The 20,355-nt window shown below is 38.0% G+C and overlaps 1 protein-coding gene across 1 annotated transcript in view; it reads left to right on the top strand.

Annotated features, from left to right (window-relative positions):
• Positions 1-18,572, top strand: part of LOC145778568 (uncharacterized) — a 35,421-nt gene extending 16,849 nt beyond the window's left edge. The window contains exons 3-8 of the mRNA XM_082590080.1: positions 1,651-1,789; positions 10,814-10,953; positions 12,441-12,678; positions 13,711-13,962; positions 15,007-15,122; positions 18,069-18,572. Of these exons, the coding sequence (XP_082446206.1) occupies positions 1,651-1,789; positions 10,814-10,953; positions 12,441-12,678; positions 13,711-13,962; positions 15,007-15,122; positions 18,069-18,261 (1,078 nt within the window). The 3' untranslated portion in view covers positions 18,262-18,572. The remainder of the gene's footprint in view (positions 1-1,650; positions 1,790-10,813; positions 10,954-12,440; positions 12,679-13,710; positions 13,963-15,006; positions 15,123-18,068) is intronic.
• The last annotated feature ends 1,783 nt before the right edge of the window (positions 18,573-20,355 follow it).

Raw genomic sequence — 20,355 nt, 5'->3', positions numbered from 1 at the left:
CAGCCTTTCGAGGATTTTGAAGGGAACACAGAGGAATGATATCGGACGATAAGTCCTTGGGTCCTCTGGTGGCTTGTGAGGTTTAGGAATCGCAACTACTAAAACTTTTCTCCAGATTTGTGGAATTGTGAGGTGGTGCAAGCAGGAAGAAAAGAATCTACGTAACCAGGACTTAAGGGCAGGGCCAGCATGGAGCACAAGGTCAGGGCAGATCTTATCCGGCCCTGAAGACTTGTGTGGTTTCACTAGGCGTAAGGCGGTGGTGAACTCTTCTGAAGAAAAATCTCCAGAGATTGTTTCATCTTGTGGTGTTTCCACTCGCCACAGGGCAGATACTTTCTTGGCGACAAGGCGGGATGCCTTGCGGTCCTTTGCCTTGTAGACCCCGTTCTGCACTAGCTGGGAAGCGATGGCATTTGCAGAAACGGGGCACTGACGAGGGGAGTTTGCTGAGCGCCTAATGAGGTTGTTGATGATGCTCCATGCTTTGCGGCTTGAGTGTGAGAAGTCGATGGTTTGGACGGCTTTGTTCCATTGCTCAAGCTTCTTTGCGTCTAAGCCGCTCAAGTAGGCTACTGTAGTCTGGTGGCAGCGGTGTTAGAAGCAGAACCAGGTGTGGCGTTTAGGTAGGAGCGATAGAGAGTCTCACACTCAGAGTCCCAGCATGGTGTATAGCTGGTTCAATGGTCACGTGGTTTTGCGGCCTTTGTCACAGTCATTATGGCATTGCAGAAGTCCTGGTAGGCTATGCCTCGTCTGTGTTGCATGTTTCAGGTGGTGGTAACTTTGCAATAGACTCATTGGTCAAGAGGCTGTATTGAGTGTATTGATATCGGCTTTTTTGAAGGTCCATCGCTTCACCGGTGAGCTCGGGACAGGAGCCACAAGTTTTGGGGTGATAATGAGGGACGGCAGGTGTTGGGACTGTGGGAACTTCTCAAGCACACGTCTGTCAGGAAGAGAGCTGTCGATCGATACTCGCGAAGGCCAAGTCATGGTTTGTCTCTTTTCCTCAGCGACCGGTTCCCCAGAATGGAAACTGACTGCTTCCTTTAGGTTGAATATGAGAGCAAAATGGTTTGTAAAGGCCCATTCAGCCAGCAATTCTCCGTCGCTGCTTGTGTTGTTGTAGCCCCAGTCGGTGTGCTGGCAGTTGAAATCGCTAGCGTAGAGACTAGGGAAGAGGAACGTTGGAAGGTGTGGTGGCAACATTCGCGAAGGTGGAGGCTTTTCGATGTTGACGATGTAGTCTGAGATACAAATGCACACCCACTCAATCTCGGCATCAGTTGGAGAATGGTTGACAAAGGTCCATTTCAGGCTCTCATGCACAAACGTGGCAATGCCGTGTTTTCTGCTTAAGGTAGACACGGCTAGCAAGTAGTTGAGAATAGCTAGCCTACCTGCAGAGATGCAGTGGGTCTCTTGGAGGAGAATAACGAGTGCCCGGTTAGTATGGGCATTGGGCAAGCTGCTCCACAACTTTGATCTTGCTTGTTGTGTAGCCTTTTATGTTGAGCTTTGTTGGCAAGTTTCGTTTCTCATCTGCTTATGTGCAACTGGTACTCACAGATGGGCACGAGGAGCTACTTGTTGTTCATCCCGTAATTTAACTGTAACTTTTTTATAATATTTTTTTAATTTCTGCAGAACAAATTTACCAAAGCAAGTGATGGCATTTCCTGACTTTCCATTCGATGAGTCTTTGCCTTCATTTCTTCATCGCGAAGATGTTTTTCAATATTTGATAAAATATTCTAAAGCGTTTGATCTTCAAAGTCACATTGAGGTAACTTTTGTACAGCACACATATATAAACAGTCTGTAAATATGTGTAAAGTTTTACTGAGCCGATCGCAACGTAGCCTATTGTATCGACTTGTTTGTGCTGAAGTCAGTGGCGTATTTAGAAAGTTTGTTAGGGGGGTGGGGCAAGACATTGTGTCACTCAGCCGCTTAGCGGCTGACTCAGCGCCTGGAGGCCAATGGGGAGCTGGGGGTAGTACACACGGTTGGTCACAGCGGTAAACCATAATCTCTTCGTGGGAAAATTGTAACATAAGATTCCCAGATCCGTTCGTCTGTATGTAATGACCGAAAAGAAACACTCTTCAGGAAACGTCTATTCGAGAATTGTATTTCTGTAAAAATAGCCTCAAAGCTGTCGAAAATGGGATGCAACGCGATACACCACTAAAAACTTGTCACTACAGAACAGATTACTTGGATAAAAGACGGAAATTTTCGTCCAGCTGACAAGCACTAAGCAAAACAGTTAAACATGCGACCAACCTCTTCAAGCAACAATTTTAAAATGACTAGAATAGATATCAATATCTCAAACTCACGTACGCAGTACTGTGACGTAATAATGAAAGACATTGTCACGCAATTCTAACAGGTGTTCAAAGGTGGTGATCCAATGTTTCATGTTTAAACAGGTTTGACACAAGTCTTACGAACGATGGTGCAATTTTGGTTCATTTTTAGGGAAAATTCCATGACTTAATACGCTAAGATTCAGTAGACCTGAACGGTTTTTATATGACGTTTGATTAGGTGAACAATTGTCTGGAACAACGGTACTCTCAACGGTAGTGCACAGAAAGCCAAAATTTGGTGAAAATGGCTGTTAATTGGTTTAAATTTTTTCTACTTGGGTTAAAATTAAATTAGACTTTTGACCCTTTAAATAGGGGGGTATACCAAAATGTTATATGATGCGTCAGAACGGGGGGAGGGGCTAGCTGAATCTGTCAGAATACCGTCCGAAAGGAGGAAGGGGATTCAAAATCAAGAGCGAATCCGCAGAAGTAAGTTACTGTTCCAATCAATGAACCAACAAAAGATATCAAACACTTCAGAACATAAACAATAAGTTAGTCCAGTGGTTCTCAACGGGGGCAGTACCGCCCCTCAGGGGGCGTGTTGATTGTTCGGGGGCATTTTGGTTTAATTTAACCCATCTAGCCTACCGCCCAGCGTAACGATTTTGTCAAAGAGCTCGTATCGTCGTGGTAGCATTTCCTACCTCATACCTGGTGGAAAAGGTATTCAGCTGTGTTGTTCTGCTACATACCAAACAGCGAAACCCAATTGACATAAGAGGTGATTCCTATGAGGTGATCCTCGAATGTTTCTCAGTAGCTTTACACCGGATGTAAAGAAACTGGCACTTTCTCACCAAGCCCAAGGTTCACACTGAATATCAGTAGGCCTATAGGCTACTGTTATCATGCTCGCCAATATGTATTTGCTTTTATTAAATAGTTACTATTAGTCTCTAAAACCCTTACAGCCTGTTTCACCCTAAAAGGGGGATCATCAAAAGGTCCTTATTCTAATAGAAATATAATTCTATTTGAATAATGACCTTCTGATTTCTATTTATGAATTCTATTTCTATTAGAATAAGGACCTTTTGATGATTTCCCTTTTAGGCTGAAACAGGCTGTAAGGGTTTTAGAGACTGGTAGCTAGCCTATATTTGATGTAATTCGCTCTGCTTGACTTTTTGCTTGGCATTGAGCACTTTTTTAGTATTAATAGTATTTATTGTTTTATATTCGCTTTTCGTAGTTAAATGTTTTAGTTGGGGGGCGGTAAAAATTTGCCAGTTTATGAAGGGGGCGTTGGGCCAAAAAAGGTTGAGAAACACTGAGTTAGTCCTTCCGACCTCGAATATCTTTTGAACATTCTCGGCGATTCGCAATGACAATTTGCAGTTTAATGCGTTGGCTGCGCTTGGCAAATATATCAATGACTGCATCATACCGTCACCTCCGAGATAACAAGGCCAATTGCGCTATTGTGAAGTAAATGTCTACGTCACAGCAAGTGGATACACTGCGGTTTATCAGCAACCAGCAGGTAGGCCTATCTTGTTTTTTTAAACTCCACTAGAAACCAGATATGCCAGGGTTACTCAACTAATCTTAACAAAGGTCCAGTTTGACAAGTTGAATATTTTTAGTGGTCCGGGAATAAGTTATTTCACACGCAACCACGAAAGTCGCACGAAAGCTAAATTATCTGTACCAAACCACTTATGGTAGCCTAAAATGTAACTCGGTTTGGATTTCTGAGAAAGCGTTGGGGATTCGAAGCCTCCCAGCAACTAGGATAATCACAGTAAAAATTGCTTCCCCCCGGTAGAAATCTGTTCAAAGAAGCCCTGAAACGTGGCAATGAGGTTATTCTTTCAAAAGCTCAAGGTCCATCATCAACACCCAGAAGGTCCGGATTCGGACCGCTGTCCGCCAGTTGAGTAGCCCTGGGTTATGCAATGTCCTGTTATTTGAAAACACAAACTTTTATGTAATTTGTTTTACTTTTAGTACCGTACACACAACAAGCATGACCACTTGACCAGATAAGAATCAAAGCATGCAGTGAGAGTAGCAAAAGCAACATTTATTCATAAATGCCGATAAAAGTCGAATATACAAAAGCAACACAAGTTCAATGAGCCAACAGTTTCACATTGGTTGAGCGTTTGACAATGTTGAATCAATGTAAAGTTAAAACTCAGTCATCATTTCTTCATCATGAAATAAAGGTAGTAAAAGTTCAGACAAATTTCATACCGCAATAAAAATATACAAGCACTTCAAAACAGCATAAGTTGGTCACAAAAAGTATAAATTACTTCAATGTTTGCAGTGTTCTTCTTTTCGCCAATTTATCACTGATAAGTGTATTATTTCTTTTAAAACAATAATTGTTTAAAAGAATATTGGTGCAAGGCCACAAAACCATTTTTACTAATTTGTATTTTTCATGCCCTTTTTCACACTTCTTCTCATAAAAAAACATAAAATCGTGGTCTTCCAAAACAGTCAAAATACAATCAATAGCATGACTTTTTTGGAAACAAGATTTTTGAAACTGATCAGTTTCACATAATTTGTTAATTACAACATAGGCCATCAAAACAATATCGGAACATGGGTACAATAAACTTCCTCTGATAGGCCTAATGCCTTTTATTAATGAATTTTCGATTGGACTGGCATCACAGTGAGGACAAACTACTCTCTGCTTGCGTTCGGTGCAACCCAACCGTTTAGTACCAGCGTAAAAGCAGCACCCAGCAACATACGTTATAACCGGCAGGTAAGTTTGTAATGACGAAAATTTGTCTTGACAAACAGTAACTGAAGCTGCATCCCTACCTTTAAATTTGTCACTAAACTCATCCCAATATAGCGAGAACTGTGTCCTAATTCAGTCTTACCTAACAGAAAGCAATCGAAGCTTTTTTTCACACTCATACACTTGACGCAATGACACATCATATTGGGCGCCAGCTAACTGGCGGTATTTCTCAAATCTGGCCTCTAAGGCAGTGGTCTCCAACCATTGAAACGACCCCAATTTAAATGAAAACAATTTTCAACATTTACATGCGACCCCATTTCGTTTTTTCCAAAATTACAAGATAAGTTTTCAACACTTCAACGGCAACAGTAGTGATAAAATTAAGTTTAAAATCAAAGCATTATTAATGCTGTCTCATTTGGATGTTGAAGCAGTATTTTGTAATACAACAAGGGCATCACAAATTTGGTGCACAGCATTAATGCAATCCACTTTTAAACCTTTCAAGGTTTTGCCACCTTTTCCCGTTCATTTTCTAGGAAGTGCAATTCACAAACCTATGAAAATAAAGGCATGTAAATTGTACAGAGTGTTCGAAGGTAGGCTACGTATTCTTTAAAACAATTAAAATGTATGTAGGCTATGTATTATGCATGCCTACAATAGTAAATAGCGAAATTGGAGAAACCTACCTTACTGTTGTTGGTAGCAACAAACTTTTTTCTCTTCGAATAGCATTGAGCCACTTTTTTTTGTAGCTTTTCATTTTTGGGAAATCCGAATACACGAACCTTTGGTCCATTTTTATAGTTTCCTTGACAGTTTGGCACACAACATGAATTAGGCATATCTTAAGCATAAACTTTCACTTATGGTGTATCAATGAACTGTAAAGGAGAAATTAACTATTTAGCAACTAACTTTCTAATATGAACGTAAGTTTAACAGTATAATACAAAAAGTTATGAAATGTGATTTACTACTGCTTGCAACCACCTTACTAGGCCTAACGATTTTATTAAATCACGACCCGTGATAGGTAGGCCGTAGGCTACACAAACGTTTTTTCCGTACTTTTGTGCCTGTAACATGCTGCTAAAAAGTGCAGATGAACGGTAATGTAAAGATGGCTTAATTAGCCTATATTCAGCAGTCTGCTTCTGGGCTACACACTACTTGGTCAAATCCTATTTCCTTGCTAATCTAATGAAACATTTTTATGAAATAATTCTCCAGCAACAATAATTCAACGATCGGAAAACTTCACTTTGCCAAAAAGCCTCTACGAGTCTAGCCTACAAGTAGGTATTCAAAACTACCAGTAATAACTTATCAAAGGCTTGGTCAGTCCGAGGATAAAGATTCCAAACCAAGGTACAATTATAGCTTAATAGTCCATCAATGCCCAAGACCACTCTGCTTGATTAACTTAACTTGCTGCACACGAATCGCTAAACTTTGCTGCCTAAACGGATTCTGTGTTTTATAGAGTAGCCTATCACCTGAACATCTTGTTACAACAGCTCAGCCTAACTGTGGTTATGCACTTCAGCAATCTGTATCGGCAGTGCATGACATCACAATCGGACAATTGGCCTTGTTATCTCGGAGGTGACGATCATACTCGAGTACAATATCCTTGTTTAAAGACATCTGAGCTGGACCATCCAAACGTGGCTCGGTCATAGTCGTGGGGTAATAATTTGTCAGGTTCTTTAGCGAACTGAAACAATCGCTCATTGGAAGCAGTTGTAACTGGAAGAGTAGCAAAGATTCCAAGTAATTTATCGATAATCGGATAAGTGCCGAGTTATTCAGCAGCTTGACACGCATCTACAAGAGTCGCTGGTCGTTTATCCATAGAAACTGCAAGCCAATTCTCTCTTCCTTTCAATCGAAACTAAGTTGTGGCATTGATGAAATACCAACAAAAATTATAAAAGCTTCCCCAGACAATATACTTACTGCACTTGCACATATATTTAACCTATCCTTAATCAATGGCAAATTCATATCATCATTCAAAACATCTAAAGTAATACCTGTATTTAAAAAAGGGAAAGCAGAAGACTGCAGTAATTATCGACCTATCAGTTTATTACCATCAATTTCAAAAGTACTTGAGAAAATAATGTACAATAGAATATACAATTTTCTAGAAGGCAATAACTTCTTCTATGGTCAGCAGTTTGGTTTCAAACAAAATCACTCAACAAGTCATGCAGCATTACAACTTGTTGATAAAATTTCAAATGCAATTGAAAGAAAAGAAACAACACTAGGTATATTTTTGGACCTGTCCAAAGCATTTGATACTATCGATCACCACATTCTGCTAAACAAACTTTACTATTTTGGTATTAGGGGTATAGCCCATGACTGGTTCAGAAGTTACTTACAAAACAGATTTCAAGTTGTAGAAGTATCTCACTCAATGTCTGCTAAAAGAGAAATATGTTATGGAGTACCACAAGGATCGATCCTTGGACCACTATTATTTTTAATCTATGTTAATGATTTTTCGAAATGTTTAGTACACTCTGAATCTATAATGTTTGCTGACGATACCAATTTATTCTTTTGCAGTAAAAATTATGATAAACTTTTCGAAATGGCGAATGAGGAAATGACAGGAGTAACAAATTGGTTAGCAGCAAATAAGTTATCACTAAATGTAAAAAAAAACAAAATACATGTTATTCAATAGTACAAATAAACTTTCAAACCTCTCTTACACACTGTCTATATGCAATCAACCCATTGAACGTGTCAACACTATTAGTTTTCTGGGCATTTTGCTGAGCGAAGACTTGTCATGGAAACCCCACATGGTATCTTTACTGCAAAAACTTCGCAAAAACTTTGGAGTTATCTGCAAGGTTAAGCCCTGCCTAAACACCAACAATTTGATTTGCCTTTATCATTCCTTAATTAAAAGCAATCTCCGGTATTGCATAAGTGTATGGAAGCATGGTCATGTAACTTTTAAAAAAGCTTCAAAAGATTTGCAACAAATTTATAAAAATGATTGCAAAACATGAATCAAATCACTCTGAATCCCATAATTTCTTCACAATTGACGAACTATACACAATAGAAACTGCAAAATTTATGTTCAAACTCAAACACAATCACTTACCCCAATGCTTTAATTCTCTATTTCAACTTAATAACAATTTGCACTCAATATCAACCAGAAGCAACAATCACTTTTTCCTCCCCTACTGCTCCAAAAGCTTGACTCAACAATCCATTCAGTTTAGTGGAGTTAAAGTGTGGAACCATCTCCCGAAAACCACCACTGAAATTGAAACCTTTTCAATATTTTGCAGTAACCTGAAAAAGCACTTGCGTTCTGAAAATTAACCTCTAACAACCTATGCTGTAACTCTTTAATTAATTATCTAACTGTATTATTGATTGTTGCACCATATCCTGGTATAGCATGCCTTTCCAAATGCCACTTTTGTAAATTTATCCTACATATCATATATTACTATATTATACATTAACATATCTTACTATACGTATATCTTATCATATATTACACCCGACCGGATAAGGATGATGATTACTATCTTTACTCTTCCATGAATAAGCTACTATATCATTTTGCATAATTTAATATTTGCCAGATAAGAATATATCACTAAGTTACTACCAGCTTGCATCTAACTACTCCCTGATTATTATAAGCTATTATGTTCGTTCAGAGGATCGCTTGACTTTTCGTAAGATTATTATTTAGGTTGGTTTGGAAAAGATGCTTGAAACAACTCAGACACTACATCCTTCATCGGCACTACCAAAAAATCTCCACCTCTCATTAGCGATACCAAAAACACTCCATCCCTCATTGACGCTATAAAAGATGATTCAACTCTTATTAGAAATATCAAAAACACGCTGCTATATCATCATGCTTCTTATGCTCTTACATGCGCAGGAAATTAATTTAAAAAAAAACAAAGCTTTTTTAACTATTTTATCTTGATAATGAGCTGCCATATTATGTATTTGTTCTGCAATCTATAGGCTACTTAATATCGTTGCTGCGAACACTTTATTTCTGTATGAAATCTGTAAATAGTCCTTGTTTTGATAGTCCGTTACGTAATTTCAATATGTGTATGTAACTGTGTATATTAGTTTGTTTTTGTGATGTTGGGTTCAGTCGTGTTCTCATTGCTTTAAGAATTGGCGCTCCAGTTGTTCCAGGAACGAGGAGGCGACTGATTCTTAATTAAGTCATCAACCATGGCCACCTGGAGATGCGGCCTGATTTGTCACATTTTGCAGATTATGATTACAGCTACTGCTAGTGCTTGACTGACATTTTTTGAAATATTGTTACTTTTTGCGGTTTCCTAATGACATAAAACTTTTTTGTTGCCTTGGAGAAGCAGTAGCAAATGAGAAAAAGTAAGTTGAAAAACGCAAAATCAGACTGCTATTGAAAATTAACAGTCTGACTAAAATCTTCGAAATCAAATTTTTTTTGTTTTTCAACATGTGAGGATGTTAAAACCTATTGTGTCATCTGGGGAAAAGAGAAAAGAAGGCGTAAAAACCTAATTTTTAGAAAATTTTATTTAAACGTTCGCCCAAAGTTAGAAAAACCTGGAAATTTCTGCAAAATGTGACATATCAGGCCATATCTTTAGGTGGCCATGCATCAACTTATTTTAAAGTATCAGGTTTGGTGGCCGTGCTTAACTATATTTATTGATGCATACCGCAATATTAGATCCATTCATGCACGTCTTAAACCATTAAGGTTTTGCCACCTTTTCCTTTTGTTAGTTTTGTTACTGTATTTCTTTTTCACAATATCATTTCTTTTGCATTCTGACAAAGAAAAATAAATTGAATTGAATTGAATTGAATTTGCTCTCCATCTTCGTAATTCAATAGTAATTGCAAAGCAATTGCTTGGTTCAACATCCTAGCATTTCATGGTAGAAGTCGAAAATCTCGTCAATCGGGCTATCCTTGACTTCATGAATAAATAAAGGCAGAAATGTGCAAACTTTAGAAGCTAGCGAGCAGTGCTCATTGAATCTCTAGTGAATTTGTGCCATGCAATTGTCAAGATAAGGAAGAAAAACTGTTCGTTTGAAATAGATCTCTGCAGTTTCAGCTGGAATGTAAGGTCGATATTGTTGTCTAGATGCTCTCCGGGGTATTCGGATTTCTTCGCCAAAAACTGAGCAAGCCTTGTCAAAAGTTGATGAAAAAGCCTATTATCGCCCCTTAGGTCTTGCAACACAGTTGCGCAGCTTCTAACATTCATCATAACTTTTTCCTTTTGCAAAATTTGTATTCTTTTTTTTACCTAATTATTAGGGGGGAGCCATCACCCTTTATCCTCCCCCCTAACTACGCTACTGGCTGAAGTGTGTTCTGGCTACTTTTGCGCTGCTACTGTTTGTGTACAACTGTATGTCTTGTATTTTTGTGTATTGTTTTTATTTGAATATGGACATTCTTGTCTGATGCTAATAAATAACAATAATAATTAATGTGATTCATTCAATTCAAGTTTATTATCTCGTGGCTATTTAATTTACTTACTTTTTTTTGCCAATTTGATAATAAAAGAATGGACATAAAGATTGGCTTTCATGCCTTCCGTTCACTTGATTTTAACCTTCAACCAATATGCATCAACCTGGATGTGATTTAAATAATTGTAACTTATTTTCTCATTCAGTTCAATACGTGTGTTGAGGAACTCAAGCTGGTGCCTTCCTCAAATGATGGGGATCTACCAAAGTGGGAACTGAAAACATTCAACTGGAAAACAAAGTCATTTGCAAAAGACATGTTTGATGGAGTAATGGTCTGTTCTGGGTAAGAAATTAGCCTACGACTTTACTGAGTGCATGTAATAACTAGAATGCTTTCGTAGGCCACGTTTCATACCATATTACAAATAGTTTTTGTGTCTAGATTACGCAATCTTCGTATTAAATTGGTGATAGCCATTGCTTTAAGTACTATAGCCATTACTGATCGATTCTAGACCAGGTAATATCATTAAAGACTGTAAAAACACTCCCGATTATACTACAAAGTAGTAGAAGCTTAGGGTAATAATATGTTCACAATTGTGGATATAACGCAAAGCATAAAATTTTTATTAATTTTATTAGTAACCGAACCAGACTGTTTTTATTTACTGAATACTGTCAGTTTCTAAAAAAATGTAGCAGTTTTACGGTGGCAATCTATAAGCAGGACCATGTTATTTATACTGAGCAATCACGCATCCGGTTCACTGTGGTCATCCGTCCACTTCACGGCATCTTCCACAAATGCAACTCTGTTTAGATTAGAAGGAAGTTTAGCAAAATGGACTCGAAAATAATATGAGTCCTACCAGGCTTGTTTGTTGACTGATTAGTAAAAATTAACTTCATCCTTTTGCTTGGAAAAATTGAAGAAAATGATATCCTCAAACATATTCGTTCCCTCTGAGAGCGATCAGGCATGTTGTTGAAAGTTTGGTGCCACCTGCGTCAAACCAATGATTCTCAACTTAATAAACTATTGCCATCTGACCGTAAAGTCAGGCACATAAAATTAGAGTGTGATTTTGACAAAACAGAATAAGATTTTGACTAACGTGTTGCGGCCGTGCCAAATTTTAAACAAATTTAGAATTAAGCACGTTAGTACGTCCGCGGTTTGTCGCTTCTACCTTTTCTAGACCTAATCATACAGTCAAAAATCAAAACAAACTGAACTGAGAATAATTCTGAGCTGACATTGTAAAAAGCTTAAAACTTTTTGATCATCGTTTTTTTAATCATCAACTTTTTAAACCCGTCGTAACTTCAATAAGTAGGCTACAAAGAAGTTCATACGACGAAGAAAATTAAAATTAAAAATACAAATAATCTTGCAGTATTAAATGAATCCTTTTTAATCATAATAATAATGTGCGCTTTTTATATAGCCTAGCGCTGCATCCATCGCAGATATGCGTTGCTATTTTGTGCACTACTTTAGCGCAGTCGTATTGAAGCGCAATCGAGTATTTACAGTATAGATTTTGTGGGAAAATTGACAATAAAAAATGACTATGAAAAGGAAAAGAATGATATTACCGTTTGCATTGTTCTTTCATGCAATCTTTCAAACGCTTTTTACGTAGGTTATCGTTAGTGTATAGTGTTTTGTGTAGGCCTATCATCATTGCAGTGTAGTGTGATTTGTCAGTAGCCTACAGTGTATTTTCTTGTCGTCAGTGCAGTGTTTCAAACGCTTTTTATGTAGATTATTGTCAGTGTAATGTTTTGTGTGTCGTCAGTATAGTGAGTAGTTCTTTTTTTCAGACACTATTCGACACCAAACATTCCTTCTATACCTGGAATAGATGACTTCACAGGAAGCATTCTTCACAGCCATCATTACCGAAAGTCTGATCAGTTTGCTAATCAACGAGTTGTTTTACTTGGAGCAAACGTATCAGGATTCGAAATTGCTATCGACCTTTGTAAAGTAGCAAAAACTGTCTACGTAAGTCACAAAGGCCCAAAGTCCCGATCCGTTCTTCCTGACAACATTATAGAGGTATTTGTTCGTCGTGTACAAATTTTGTTAATTGTATTGCTGATAACATTACTTAATAATAATGTTGTGGTTTATTTATTGTCGCTCTACAACTGTTAAGATCTTTTAGCGACAGAAATCATTTTTAATTTTCGTATCATATTTAGGATGTTATCACACTATAACCCAACTTATCCTCACTGCGTTATGCAAGAAATAACACAATCGGTACCGGTACCAAAACTCGAAAAAAAAACAATCCCAAACTTGCGGGAAAACCGCAAGGTTGGCAACACTGTTAACGGCTCTCACTGGCATGGTTTTTCTAAACTGTGTTGCCGAAAAATTTTTCTTAATCCTTTAAAGTTCGAAAACCGGAAGGGGACTAGGTCGGATAGTAATCCGAAAACCAAATCTCGTAAATTCGTTTTGACCACAAAGTAAGTGAACAACAAAAAATGATTCAGCAGTTCTCCTAAATATCGATTAGTGAAAAACGAATAATGATTTCGTTGCTTGTATAAAAAAGCAGTGAATAACGCGCATTCGATATTTATTTTTAAAAGGAATGGGTATAAGCATTCGATATTCAGAAAGCAACGAATAACGCTATCGAATAGTGACAACTAGGCCTAGTCGTTACTTCCAACCCTGTAATACTGCACGGTGATCTGCATTACTTCGTGATTTTCCTGTGTGGCTGTGAAAAACGGCATCACGTTTTCATTTGTGGACAACATATCATGCTCCACTGATCAACGCCGCTCTGATTGGTCAAATTAGCGAAGGAAAATTTTTCACCGTAGCCTACCTTTTCGAAAGTTGTTCCCGAAGGCAGCTTACTGATGGTGAAATCACCCTTTTTCATTCTTTTGCTGTGTGATTGATTGAAGGTTCAAGTTCAAAGATTTAAATATTGGGCTCTATCACCATTTTTTATCTATTGGTAATGATAGCCTACAATTAGCACGGAACTTGTTTATTCCATATCTTGTGCTTTATTTTCGGCAATACTAGAGGTAGAAAGATATAGCTTCACGCGATATTTCTCAGGTCAAATCCATTTCCAGCATCACCCAAACAGGAATCATATGTGAAGACGGTGAAAGTCTGGAATGTGATTCAATCATGTTCTGTACCGGATACAAATATAGTTTTCCCTTCATGAAAGATCCTCAAGTCTTGCAAGTTGTGGATAATAGAATCACTCCATTGTACAAGCACTTAATCCACATTCATTATCCCAACCTTTCCTTCATTGGAATTTGTCGAAATTTAAATGTGTTCCCACAATTCCATTGTCAGGTTAGATTTTTGATGTTTTTTGTTCTCACTAATTCTTAACATTACGCTTCAGCTGGTGTTTTTGTTGTCGTATCCAGGCTTGTAATCGGGTAGTTGACAATTTAGATTTAATTGGACGGAAAGGCTAGAACTCCAATCTTCGTGTACGCCTTCAACCATGACAGCTGCCAACTTTTGAGCGGTACCGAACCGGCGTCCTTTTGAACATTGTACCAGGACTTTCATCATTCGGCTATGCAGCTGACATTCTATCTTACCATCTGATTGTTATGTTCGTTACAACGTTTATGGAAAATCTGTCATGTCAGTATAGTTAGTTAGTACGCTAGGTACTTCAGATAGTAAAAGTTATCGTAAAAAGAGTGCAGTCAATATTGAGGACATGAAGCCCATTTTCGTAACCCTTTTCAAGTTTTTTTTTTTTCATTGCCACATGTTTTGTCAAGGCACAGCCACATTCTGGGCCCTGTGACCTGTGTGACCATGTAAAGTCGCTGGATGTCTAGGCTATTCCGTCTGCCCTAGATTGCAACCACCTTCAATAGCGCATTTATGTGAAGTGACTAACTGGTTTTGTCAAGCTGAATGACAATGTTTGATTGAGCTCGTAGCCTACAAGGTAGGCTACTGGTGACCGGATAATTCTAGCTTTTTATTTTAAGATACATTTAGTCAGCTGTTTTTTGTTAGGACAACGAATGACGTGTTAAAGGAGATTACCGATATTTACTCCCTTGCTTTTTGCCTATTTAATTCAAATCTTTAACAATCTGGAAGTGACTAAAGTTAGGTTTTTGGGTAACCATATCAGTTAGGGGCTCAAGTTAAAAAGTAGACAGGCTACTTTATTTGTAAATAAAGTATCTGCAGCCTTTCTGCAGATTGATAATTTCTGTTAACCTACCTTTTCACTAGTTGTCATGACAACTGAAAAGCGTTCGATACGCGTAGCCTACTACCACTTTATCTTGTTGTAGGGTAGTAAGATTAATAGGCTATGGTTGCAGCCAAGGGAAAATTGTCCAGTCAATTATTTCATTTCAGGTTTTATTTGCTATAGCTGCAATAACTGGAACAATGAAACTTCCCTCTACCCAAGAAATGCTGAAAGATCAAGATGAAGACTATCGAAGAAGAGTTCGCAAAGGTCTTCTCATTAGGTAAAGATAATATTGTAAATGGATTAGCAACGATCTGCATACACAAAATAGAAACTCTTAACAATGAAACGGCAAGGCAGAGGAGAGGTGAAATCACACGACGCCCAATCGCGCAAGGAAAAAACACTCATCACATGACGCAAAATTACGTGACGACATTTAGCAGACAGGAGGCGACTGCGGCAAACAGCTGCCTATTGAGGCGAGGATTGCAAGATTTTATGAGCAAAGCCTCGTGGATTTTAGTATCAAATTCGGTGAAGCATTTACGCACAATTCTAAAGGATTATTCATTTACGCTCCTATCTGCTAAATGTCTTCACGTAATTTTGCGTCATTGATGTGTGTTTTTGCCTCGCACAATTAAGCGTCATGTGATTTTTCCTCTCCTACGACTTGCCGTTTCATTCTTTTGCGTTTCTTTTTTCATTTTTGTGTATGTGGACCAGTCTTGTAACTTCAAGTAATATAGAACATCAGTCAGTTGGTTACTTGATAAGGGCTCACATGAGCATGGCCGAAAACATTTGTGATTTTCAGTTTATTATTATGTTATTATGTTAAATGCGGTGTGGTTGTTAGGTTTTATTTGTCTAGAGCTTTTACAGTTTTTTTTTTTTAATTCAAAAATTAAAATTGTTAGCCTATAACCAGGCACTGTCCTAAATTCCGACCAGTCTACAAAAGAACTGGCTTGAGTAATTCAATTTTCTTGGGAATGGAGTACTTAGATTTTATATTGTTTTTGCAATTTGCAGTTTTAAACAAGCAAACTTGCTAGCTTGTTCAACCACCTAACTTGAATTTTTCCCAGTGCTATTGGGGCACTTTGACCTGTATTGGATCTCATAGAGTTCATGTGTCCTTCAAGTAGATTTCTTCACAACTACATTTTAAGTTACAATAAATTCTATTCTTTTGGTATTCAGTAAAGGTAAGCGGCAAAGGATGTCACACATTGCACGCAGTCCGCACCGATGTGCCTTAAAAATAAATATTAGGATGCATCCTCACATAGACAGTGATTTACAACTGCACAACTTACGTTAAACAGACAAACTGAGCCACAACACAACGTTTAAAATTATAAAAACAAAATAGCAAACGTTTTCGGCTATGCATATTTGGCCTTTAAAAAGAAAATAATTTTATATTGAATAAGAAATATTAGAGAAACATACAATGTACCAACAAAAATATGATCTGATTTAAACATTTGAGAAACTGCTTATCTTCCATCTCTATACATTGTCAGTGCAAACTTCAGTCATAGATTATGAAGTCATAAACACAGCTTGATATTTTCTTAATGTTGAGGATATACGCTGATAAATGAACTGAGCATGTGTAGTCTAGGAGTAAAAAAGTAAGAGATAATCTTGTTCTTGTCCAAGTGTTGGCTACCTTTTGAACACAATTTTGGTAAAGAGGTCACTTTCTTCAACCACAGATATATACTGTACAACCAAGCAACCACACGGCATTTAACATAATCGATTAAAATTGAACAAAACTATAAGCTACAAACGTTTTCGGCCATACACACGTTAGCCCTTATCAAGTAACAAAAAATAACTGCTTATCATATCTACAATGAAAATGAATAACTGATCTAAACATTGAATTGAAAAACGAAATGCAAAATGAAACGGCAGAACATAGGAGAAAGGCACATCACATGGCGTTTAAATTACACCAGGCAAAGACGCATCATATGACGTATCATGACGTATCATATGACGTATCATCACATGACGTATCAGACGTATCATAGCAAAGACGTATCATATGACGTACGTCATATGATGCGTCTTTGCCTGGTGTAATTTAAACGCCATGTGATGTGCCTTTCTCCTATGTTCTGCCGTTTCATTTTGCATTTTGTTTTTCAATTCAATGTTTAGATCAGTTATTCATTTTCATTGTAGATATGATAAGCAGTTATTTTTTGTTACTTGATAAGGGCTAACGTGTGTATGGCCGAAAACGTTTGTAGCTTATAGTTTTGTTCAATTTTAATCGATTATGTTAAATGCCATGTGGTTGCTTGGTTGTATATGTCTTTTGAACACAGTGCGCAAATTCACAAATTAATCAAAATCACGATGACTTTGTGTGCCACAAATTTTGTTTATATCATAAACAAATCTTGGTCCAGTCACTTGTTTTTCACAAAGAAACAGTCACCCAACAAACGGTTGCAAAAATAATGCAATACAACTCAGAGAATTTTTTCCATTTTTGCACCGCAGGTTTGATGAACAATTTAACGACCGCGATGCTCTGCACGTTAGGCTACATGTGTGCTTTTGTGACGTTCTGTTTGCTTTGTTTCATTGCTGAGCGCTGTAAACAGGGGCGAGGTACTTGCGGCCCACTGGTTCGTTTCATATAGCCTAACCCATAAATTTGGATTAAAGAAGTTGCATAAGATGACGTTAAACTACATCAGAACACAACAACATGTTGTGATGTGTATGTAACTTTACAATGTTGGCTCCAATGAGATTATATTGCACCACAAAAACTATAATATTTTTCGGTGTACCGTTAGTGCTACTTGCAGCTGTGCATTTACGACTTGACATATCTTTGTTTTGTTTCTCGGCAGCCGATTTGTAGCAAGAATTGACAGCGATAGACACGTGTTTCGCCCATGAGGCTGGGCTCATCAGTATCGCACCGTATTCTGCCACAAATTTATTCGACCACCGCTTTACCAGTCAGTTTAACTCTTATAAAACACGTGTCTATCGCTGTCAATTCTTGCTACAAATCGGCTGCCGAGAAACATATCGTTGATTGGAAAGTCTGAATGGCTTGCGTGGAAGCTACACCGTTATGGTTAGCGAATCGCAGCTGCTCGCTGTACTAGCGAGTGCTCAGCCTTGTGCTGATAGCCGGGAAGAACGCCCCTCTCTTCACATATCTTTGTTTTAACAACAGAGGCGCGCATGTGCTTGGGCCGTTGCAATGGGCGTACAACGATGAACTCGCTGACCAATGTGGCGCGGAGAGAATTCCCGGCAACGTTGGCCTTCTCTACAAGTTTGTTGTTGAAAGAAGAAACAATTTCGCACTCGATTACAAAAACGATGAATATGTGTTGTCGGATGACGGCGTATATCGACTCAAATGAATATGTGTTGTCGGATGACGGCGTATAGCCTATCGACTCAAGGATTCTGATTTTAGTTGATTTCTTAATTTTATTTTAATTAGATAATTTTATTTTTATAATTTTATTTCTGAATGTGCTCTGTGCGTTTGCATAAGTGTTCTAAATGTCCTTATGCAATAACGTCTGGTTAATTTTATCAATGATGATTCTTCAAAATGTGATTAATTATTGTGCCATAACAAGCCAATCATTGCAATAAATGATGCAATAATCGTTCTTTTTATTCGCTTCTGCTTCGCTTTAACGCTTCTTCTTCACAATCGTTCTTTTTGTTCGCAACTTATCAAACTTTTATTTCCATTTGATGAACTCGCTGCTTTCCATATTTTGTTTGCTCATTCGTAGCCTACATCTCACTTGCTGATTATATCATGAAATAGAACATCACGGGTTTTTAATTCTTCATGATGTAGATCGATATATGTTGGTTTTAGCTTTATTTACTTTGTCGTATCCAGGCTTGTGCCGTGGTTGAATATTTATATCAGGTAGACAGGAAGGCAAGGAAGCCAATCTTCGTGTCGACCTTTAGGCACACCTTTAAATGTACTGCCTCAGCCGCACGCTCGAGCGATATCGAACCGGCGCCCTTTCGATCGTCGTGCCAGGGCTCTTACCACTCGGCTGTGCAGCCGGCGTTTTGTTTCAGCTGATACTAATGTGCACTTTGAGGCTGTTTAAATGCAGTTTTACACAGACTATCGTAATTTCTTTTTGATTTTTTTCACCCCCCTCACTACGACGTGTCACCTGTAAGTAATTCGTAGGTTACGGCACTAACAGCTCAAAGCCCATGTTTGCACAACTCAAATGGCACAAAAGCCACAAAAACTTTGTATGCTGCGGGCCGCATACAAACGTTGTTGTAATGTTTCTATATTTAAGTGAATATCGGATAACTGATGCTATTGGCCTAAGCCAGTCGTTCTAAACCAAGTCTAAAGGTAGCTGCCGAAAGAGCATATGACATTGCCTCCTTTTTATACAAATTGTAGGTTATTTGAATCATCTCGTGGGCCGCATGTTGAGTAGGCCCGACATAATTCAGCAAACAACCAACCCTGAGCGGTTGATGTGATATTGAACTCGCATCTTTTGGGATCTCACCTTTACGTTATATATTAGATATTCAGGGTGGCGGCTGATGTTTGTAGACCGTGTAGCTTTCGTCCTCGGCTATAGGCCTACCTACTGTCGTGCTACATTCAACATCCCAATCATTATTATCTGTTTTACATTTGTATTTCATACGTTGTGGCAATGACAAAAATAAAATCTGCATTGTCTGCTCCTTAAAAGATTAGCCTACATGCCAGGATCAAGAACAGTAAAAAGATTGAAGGCTGTTCTAGCCCAGTAGCGCAAGCAACTAAACAGATTTGTAGCCCATCTCAATTTTTTTTAGCCCAATTGCTTTTGTCAGTATCCGAGTCATTTCTCAACTTAAAACATATAGGCCTACACTAGTTTATGCTTAACATGTGTGAACTTTGCCTAAATGTTTAATGCACATAGTAAACTTTGATCATTTGGAACTCACTTGGGTTTAACGTTTTAGGGAACGTTCAAATATTACGTAACGCTTTTTTTCCGAATTTTTGACCCGCCCTCCCCCATGTAACGCCAACGTAACGCTTTTTTCAATCCCCCCTCCCCTATGTAACGCTTTTTCACTACGAATTCAGCACAAAAAACTACCATTCCGTACTCGAAAGCGTTACGTAACGTTTTGCTTGAACCCCTTCCCCCCCGATGTGACGCTAACGTAACGTTTTGCATAAACCCCCCCTCCCCCTCGAAGGCGTTACGTAATATTTGAACGTTCCCTTAGCAAATTTGTTCAAATTCTCAAATCAAAAAAATATTTAGAATCTTACAAACTAAGGCATGCACATCTTCATGAACCTATTGTTATAGTATAATTTGTAAACATCCTGATATTTCTCAAATGCTCAATAAATTGTACATATTTCTTAAATTCCACAACCATTGGACACGTTCATCTTACATAAATGCAATTCAAAGCCAATTTGAAGCAAGAAATCAAACCTT

The sequence above is a fragment of the Aplidium turbinatum genome, chromosome 10 (genome assembly GCF_918807975.1).
Source record: "Aplidium turbinatum chromosome 10, kaAplTurb1.1, whole genome shotgun sequence".
In the NCBI taxonomy this organism is placed as follows: domain Eukaryota; kingdom Metazoa; phylum Chordata; class Ascidiacea; order Aplousobranchia; family Polyclinidae; genus Aplidium; species Aplidium turbinatum.
This window is presented reverse-complemented; position numbering and strand designations above follow the sequence as displayed.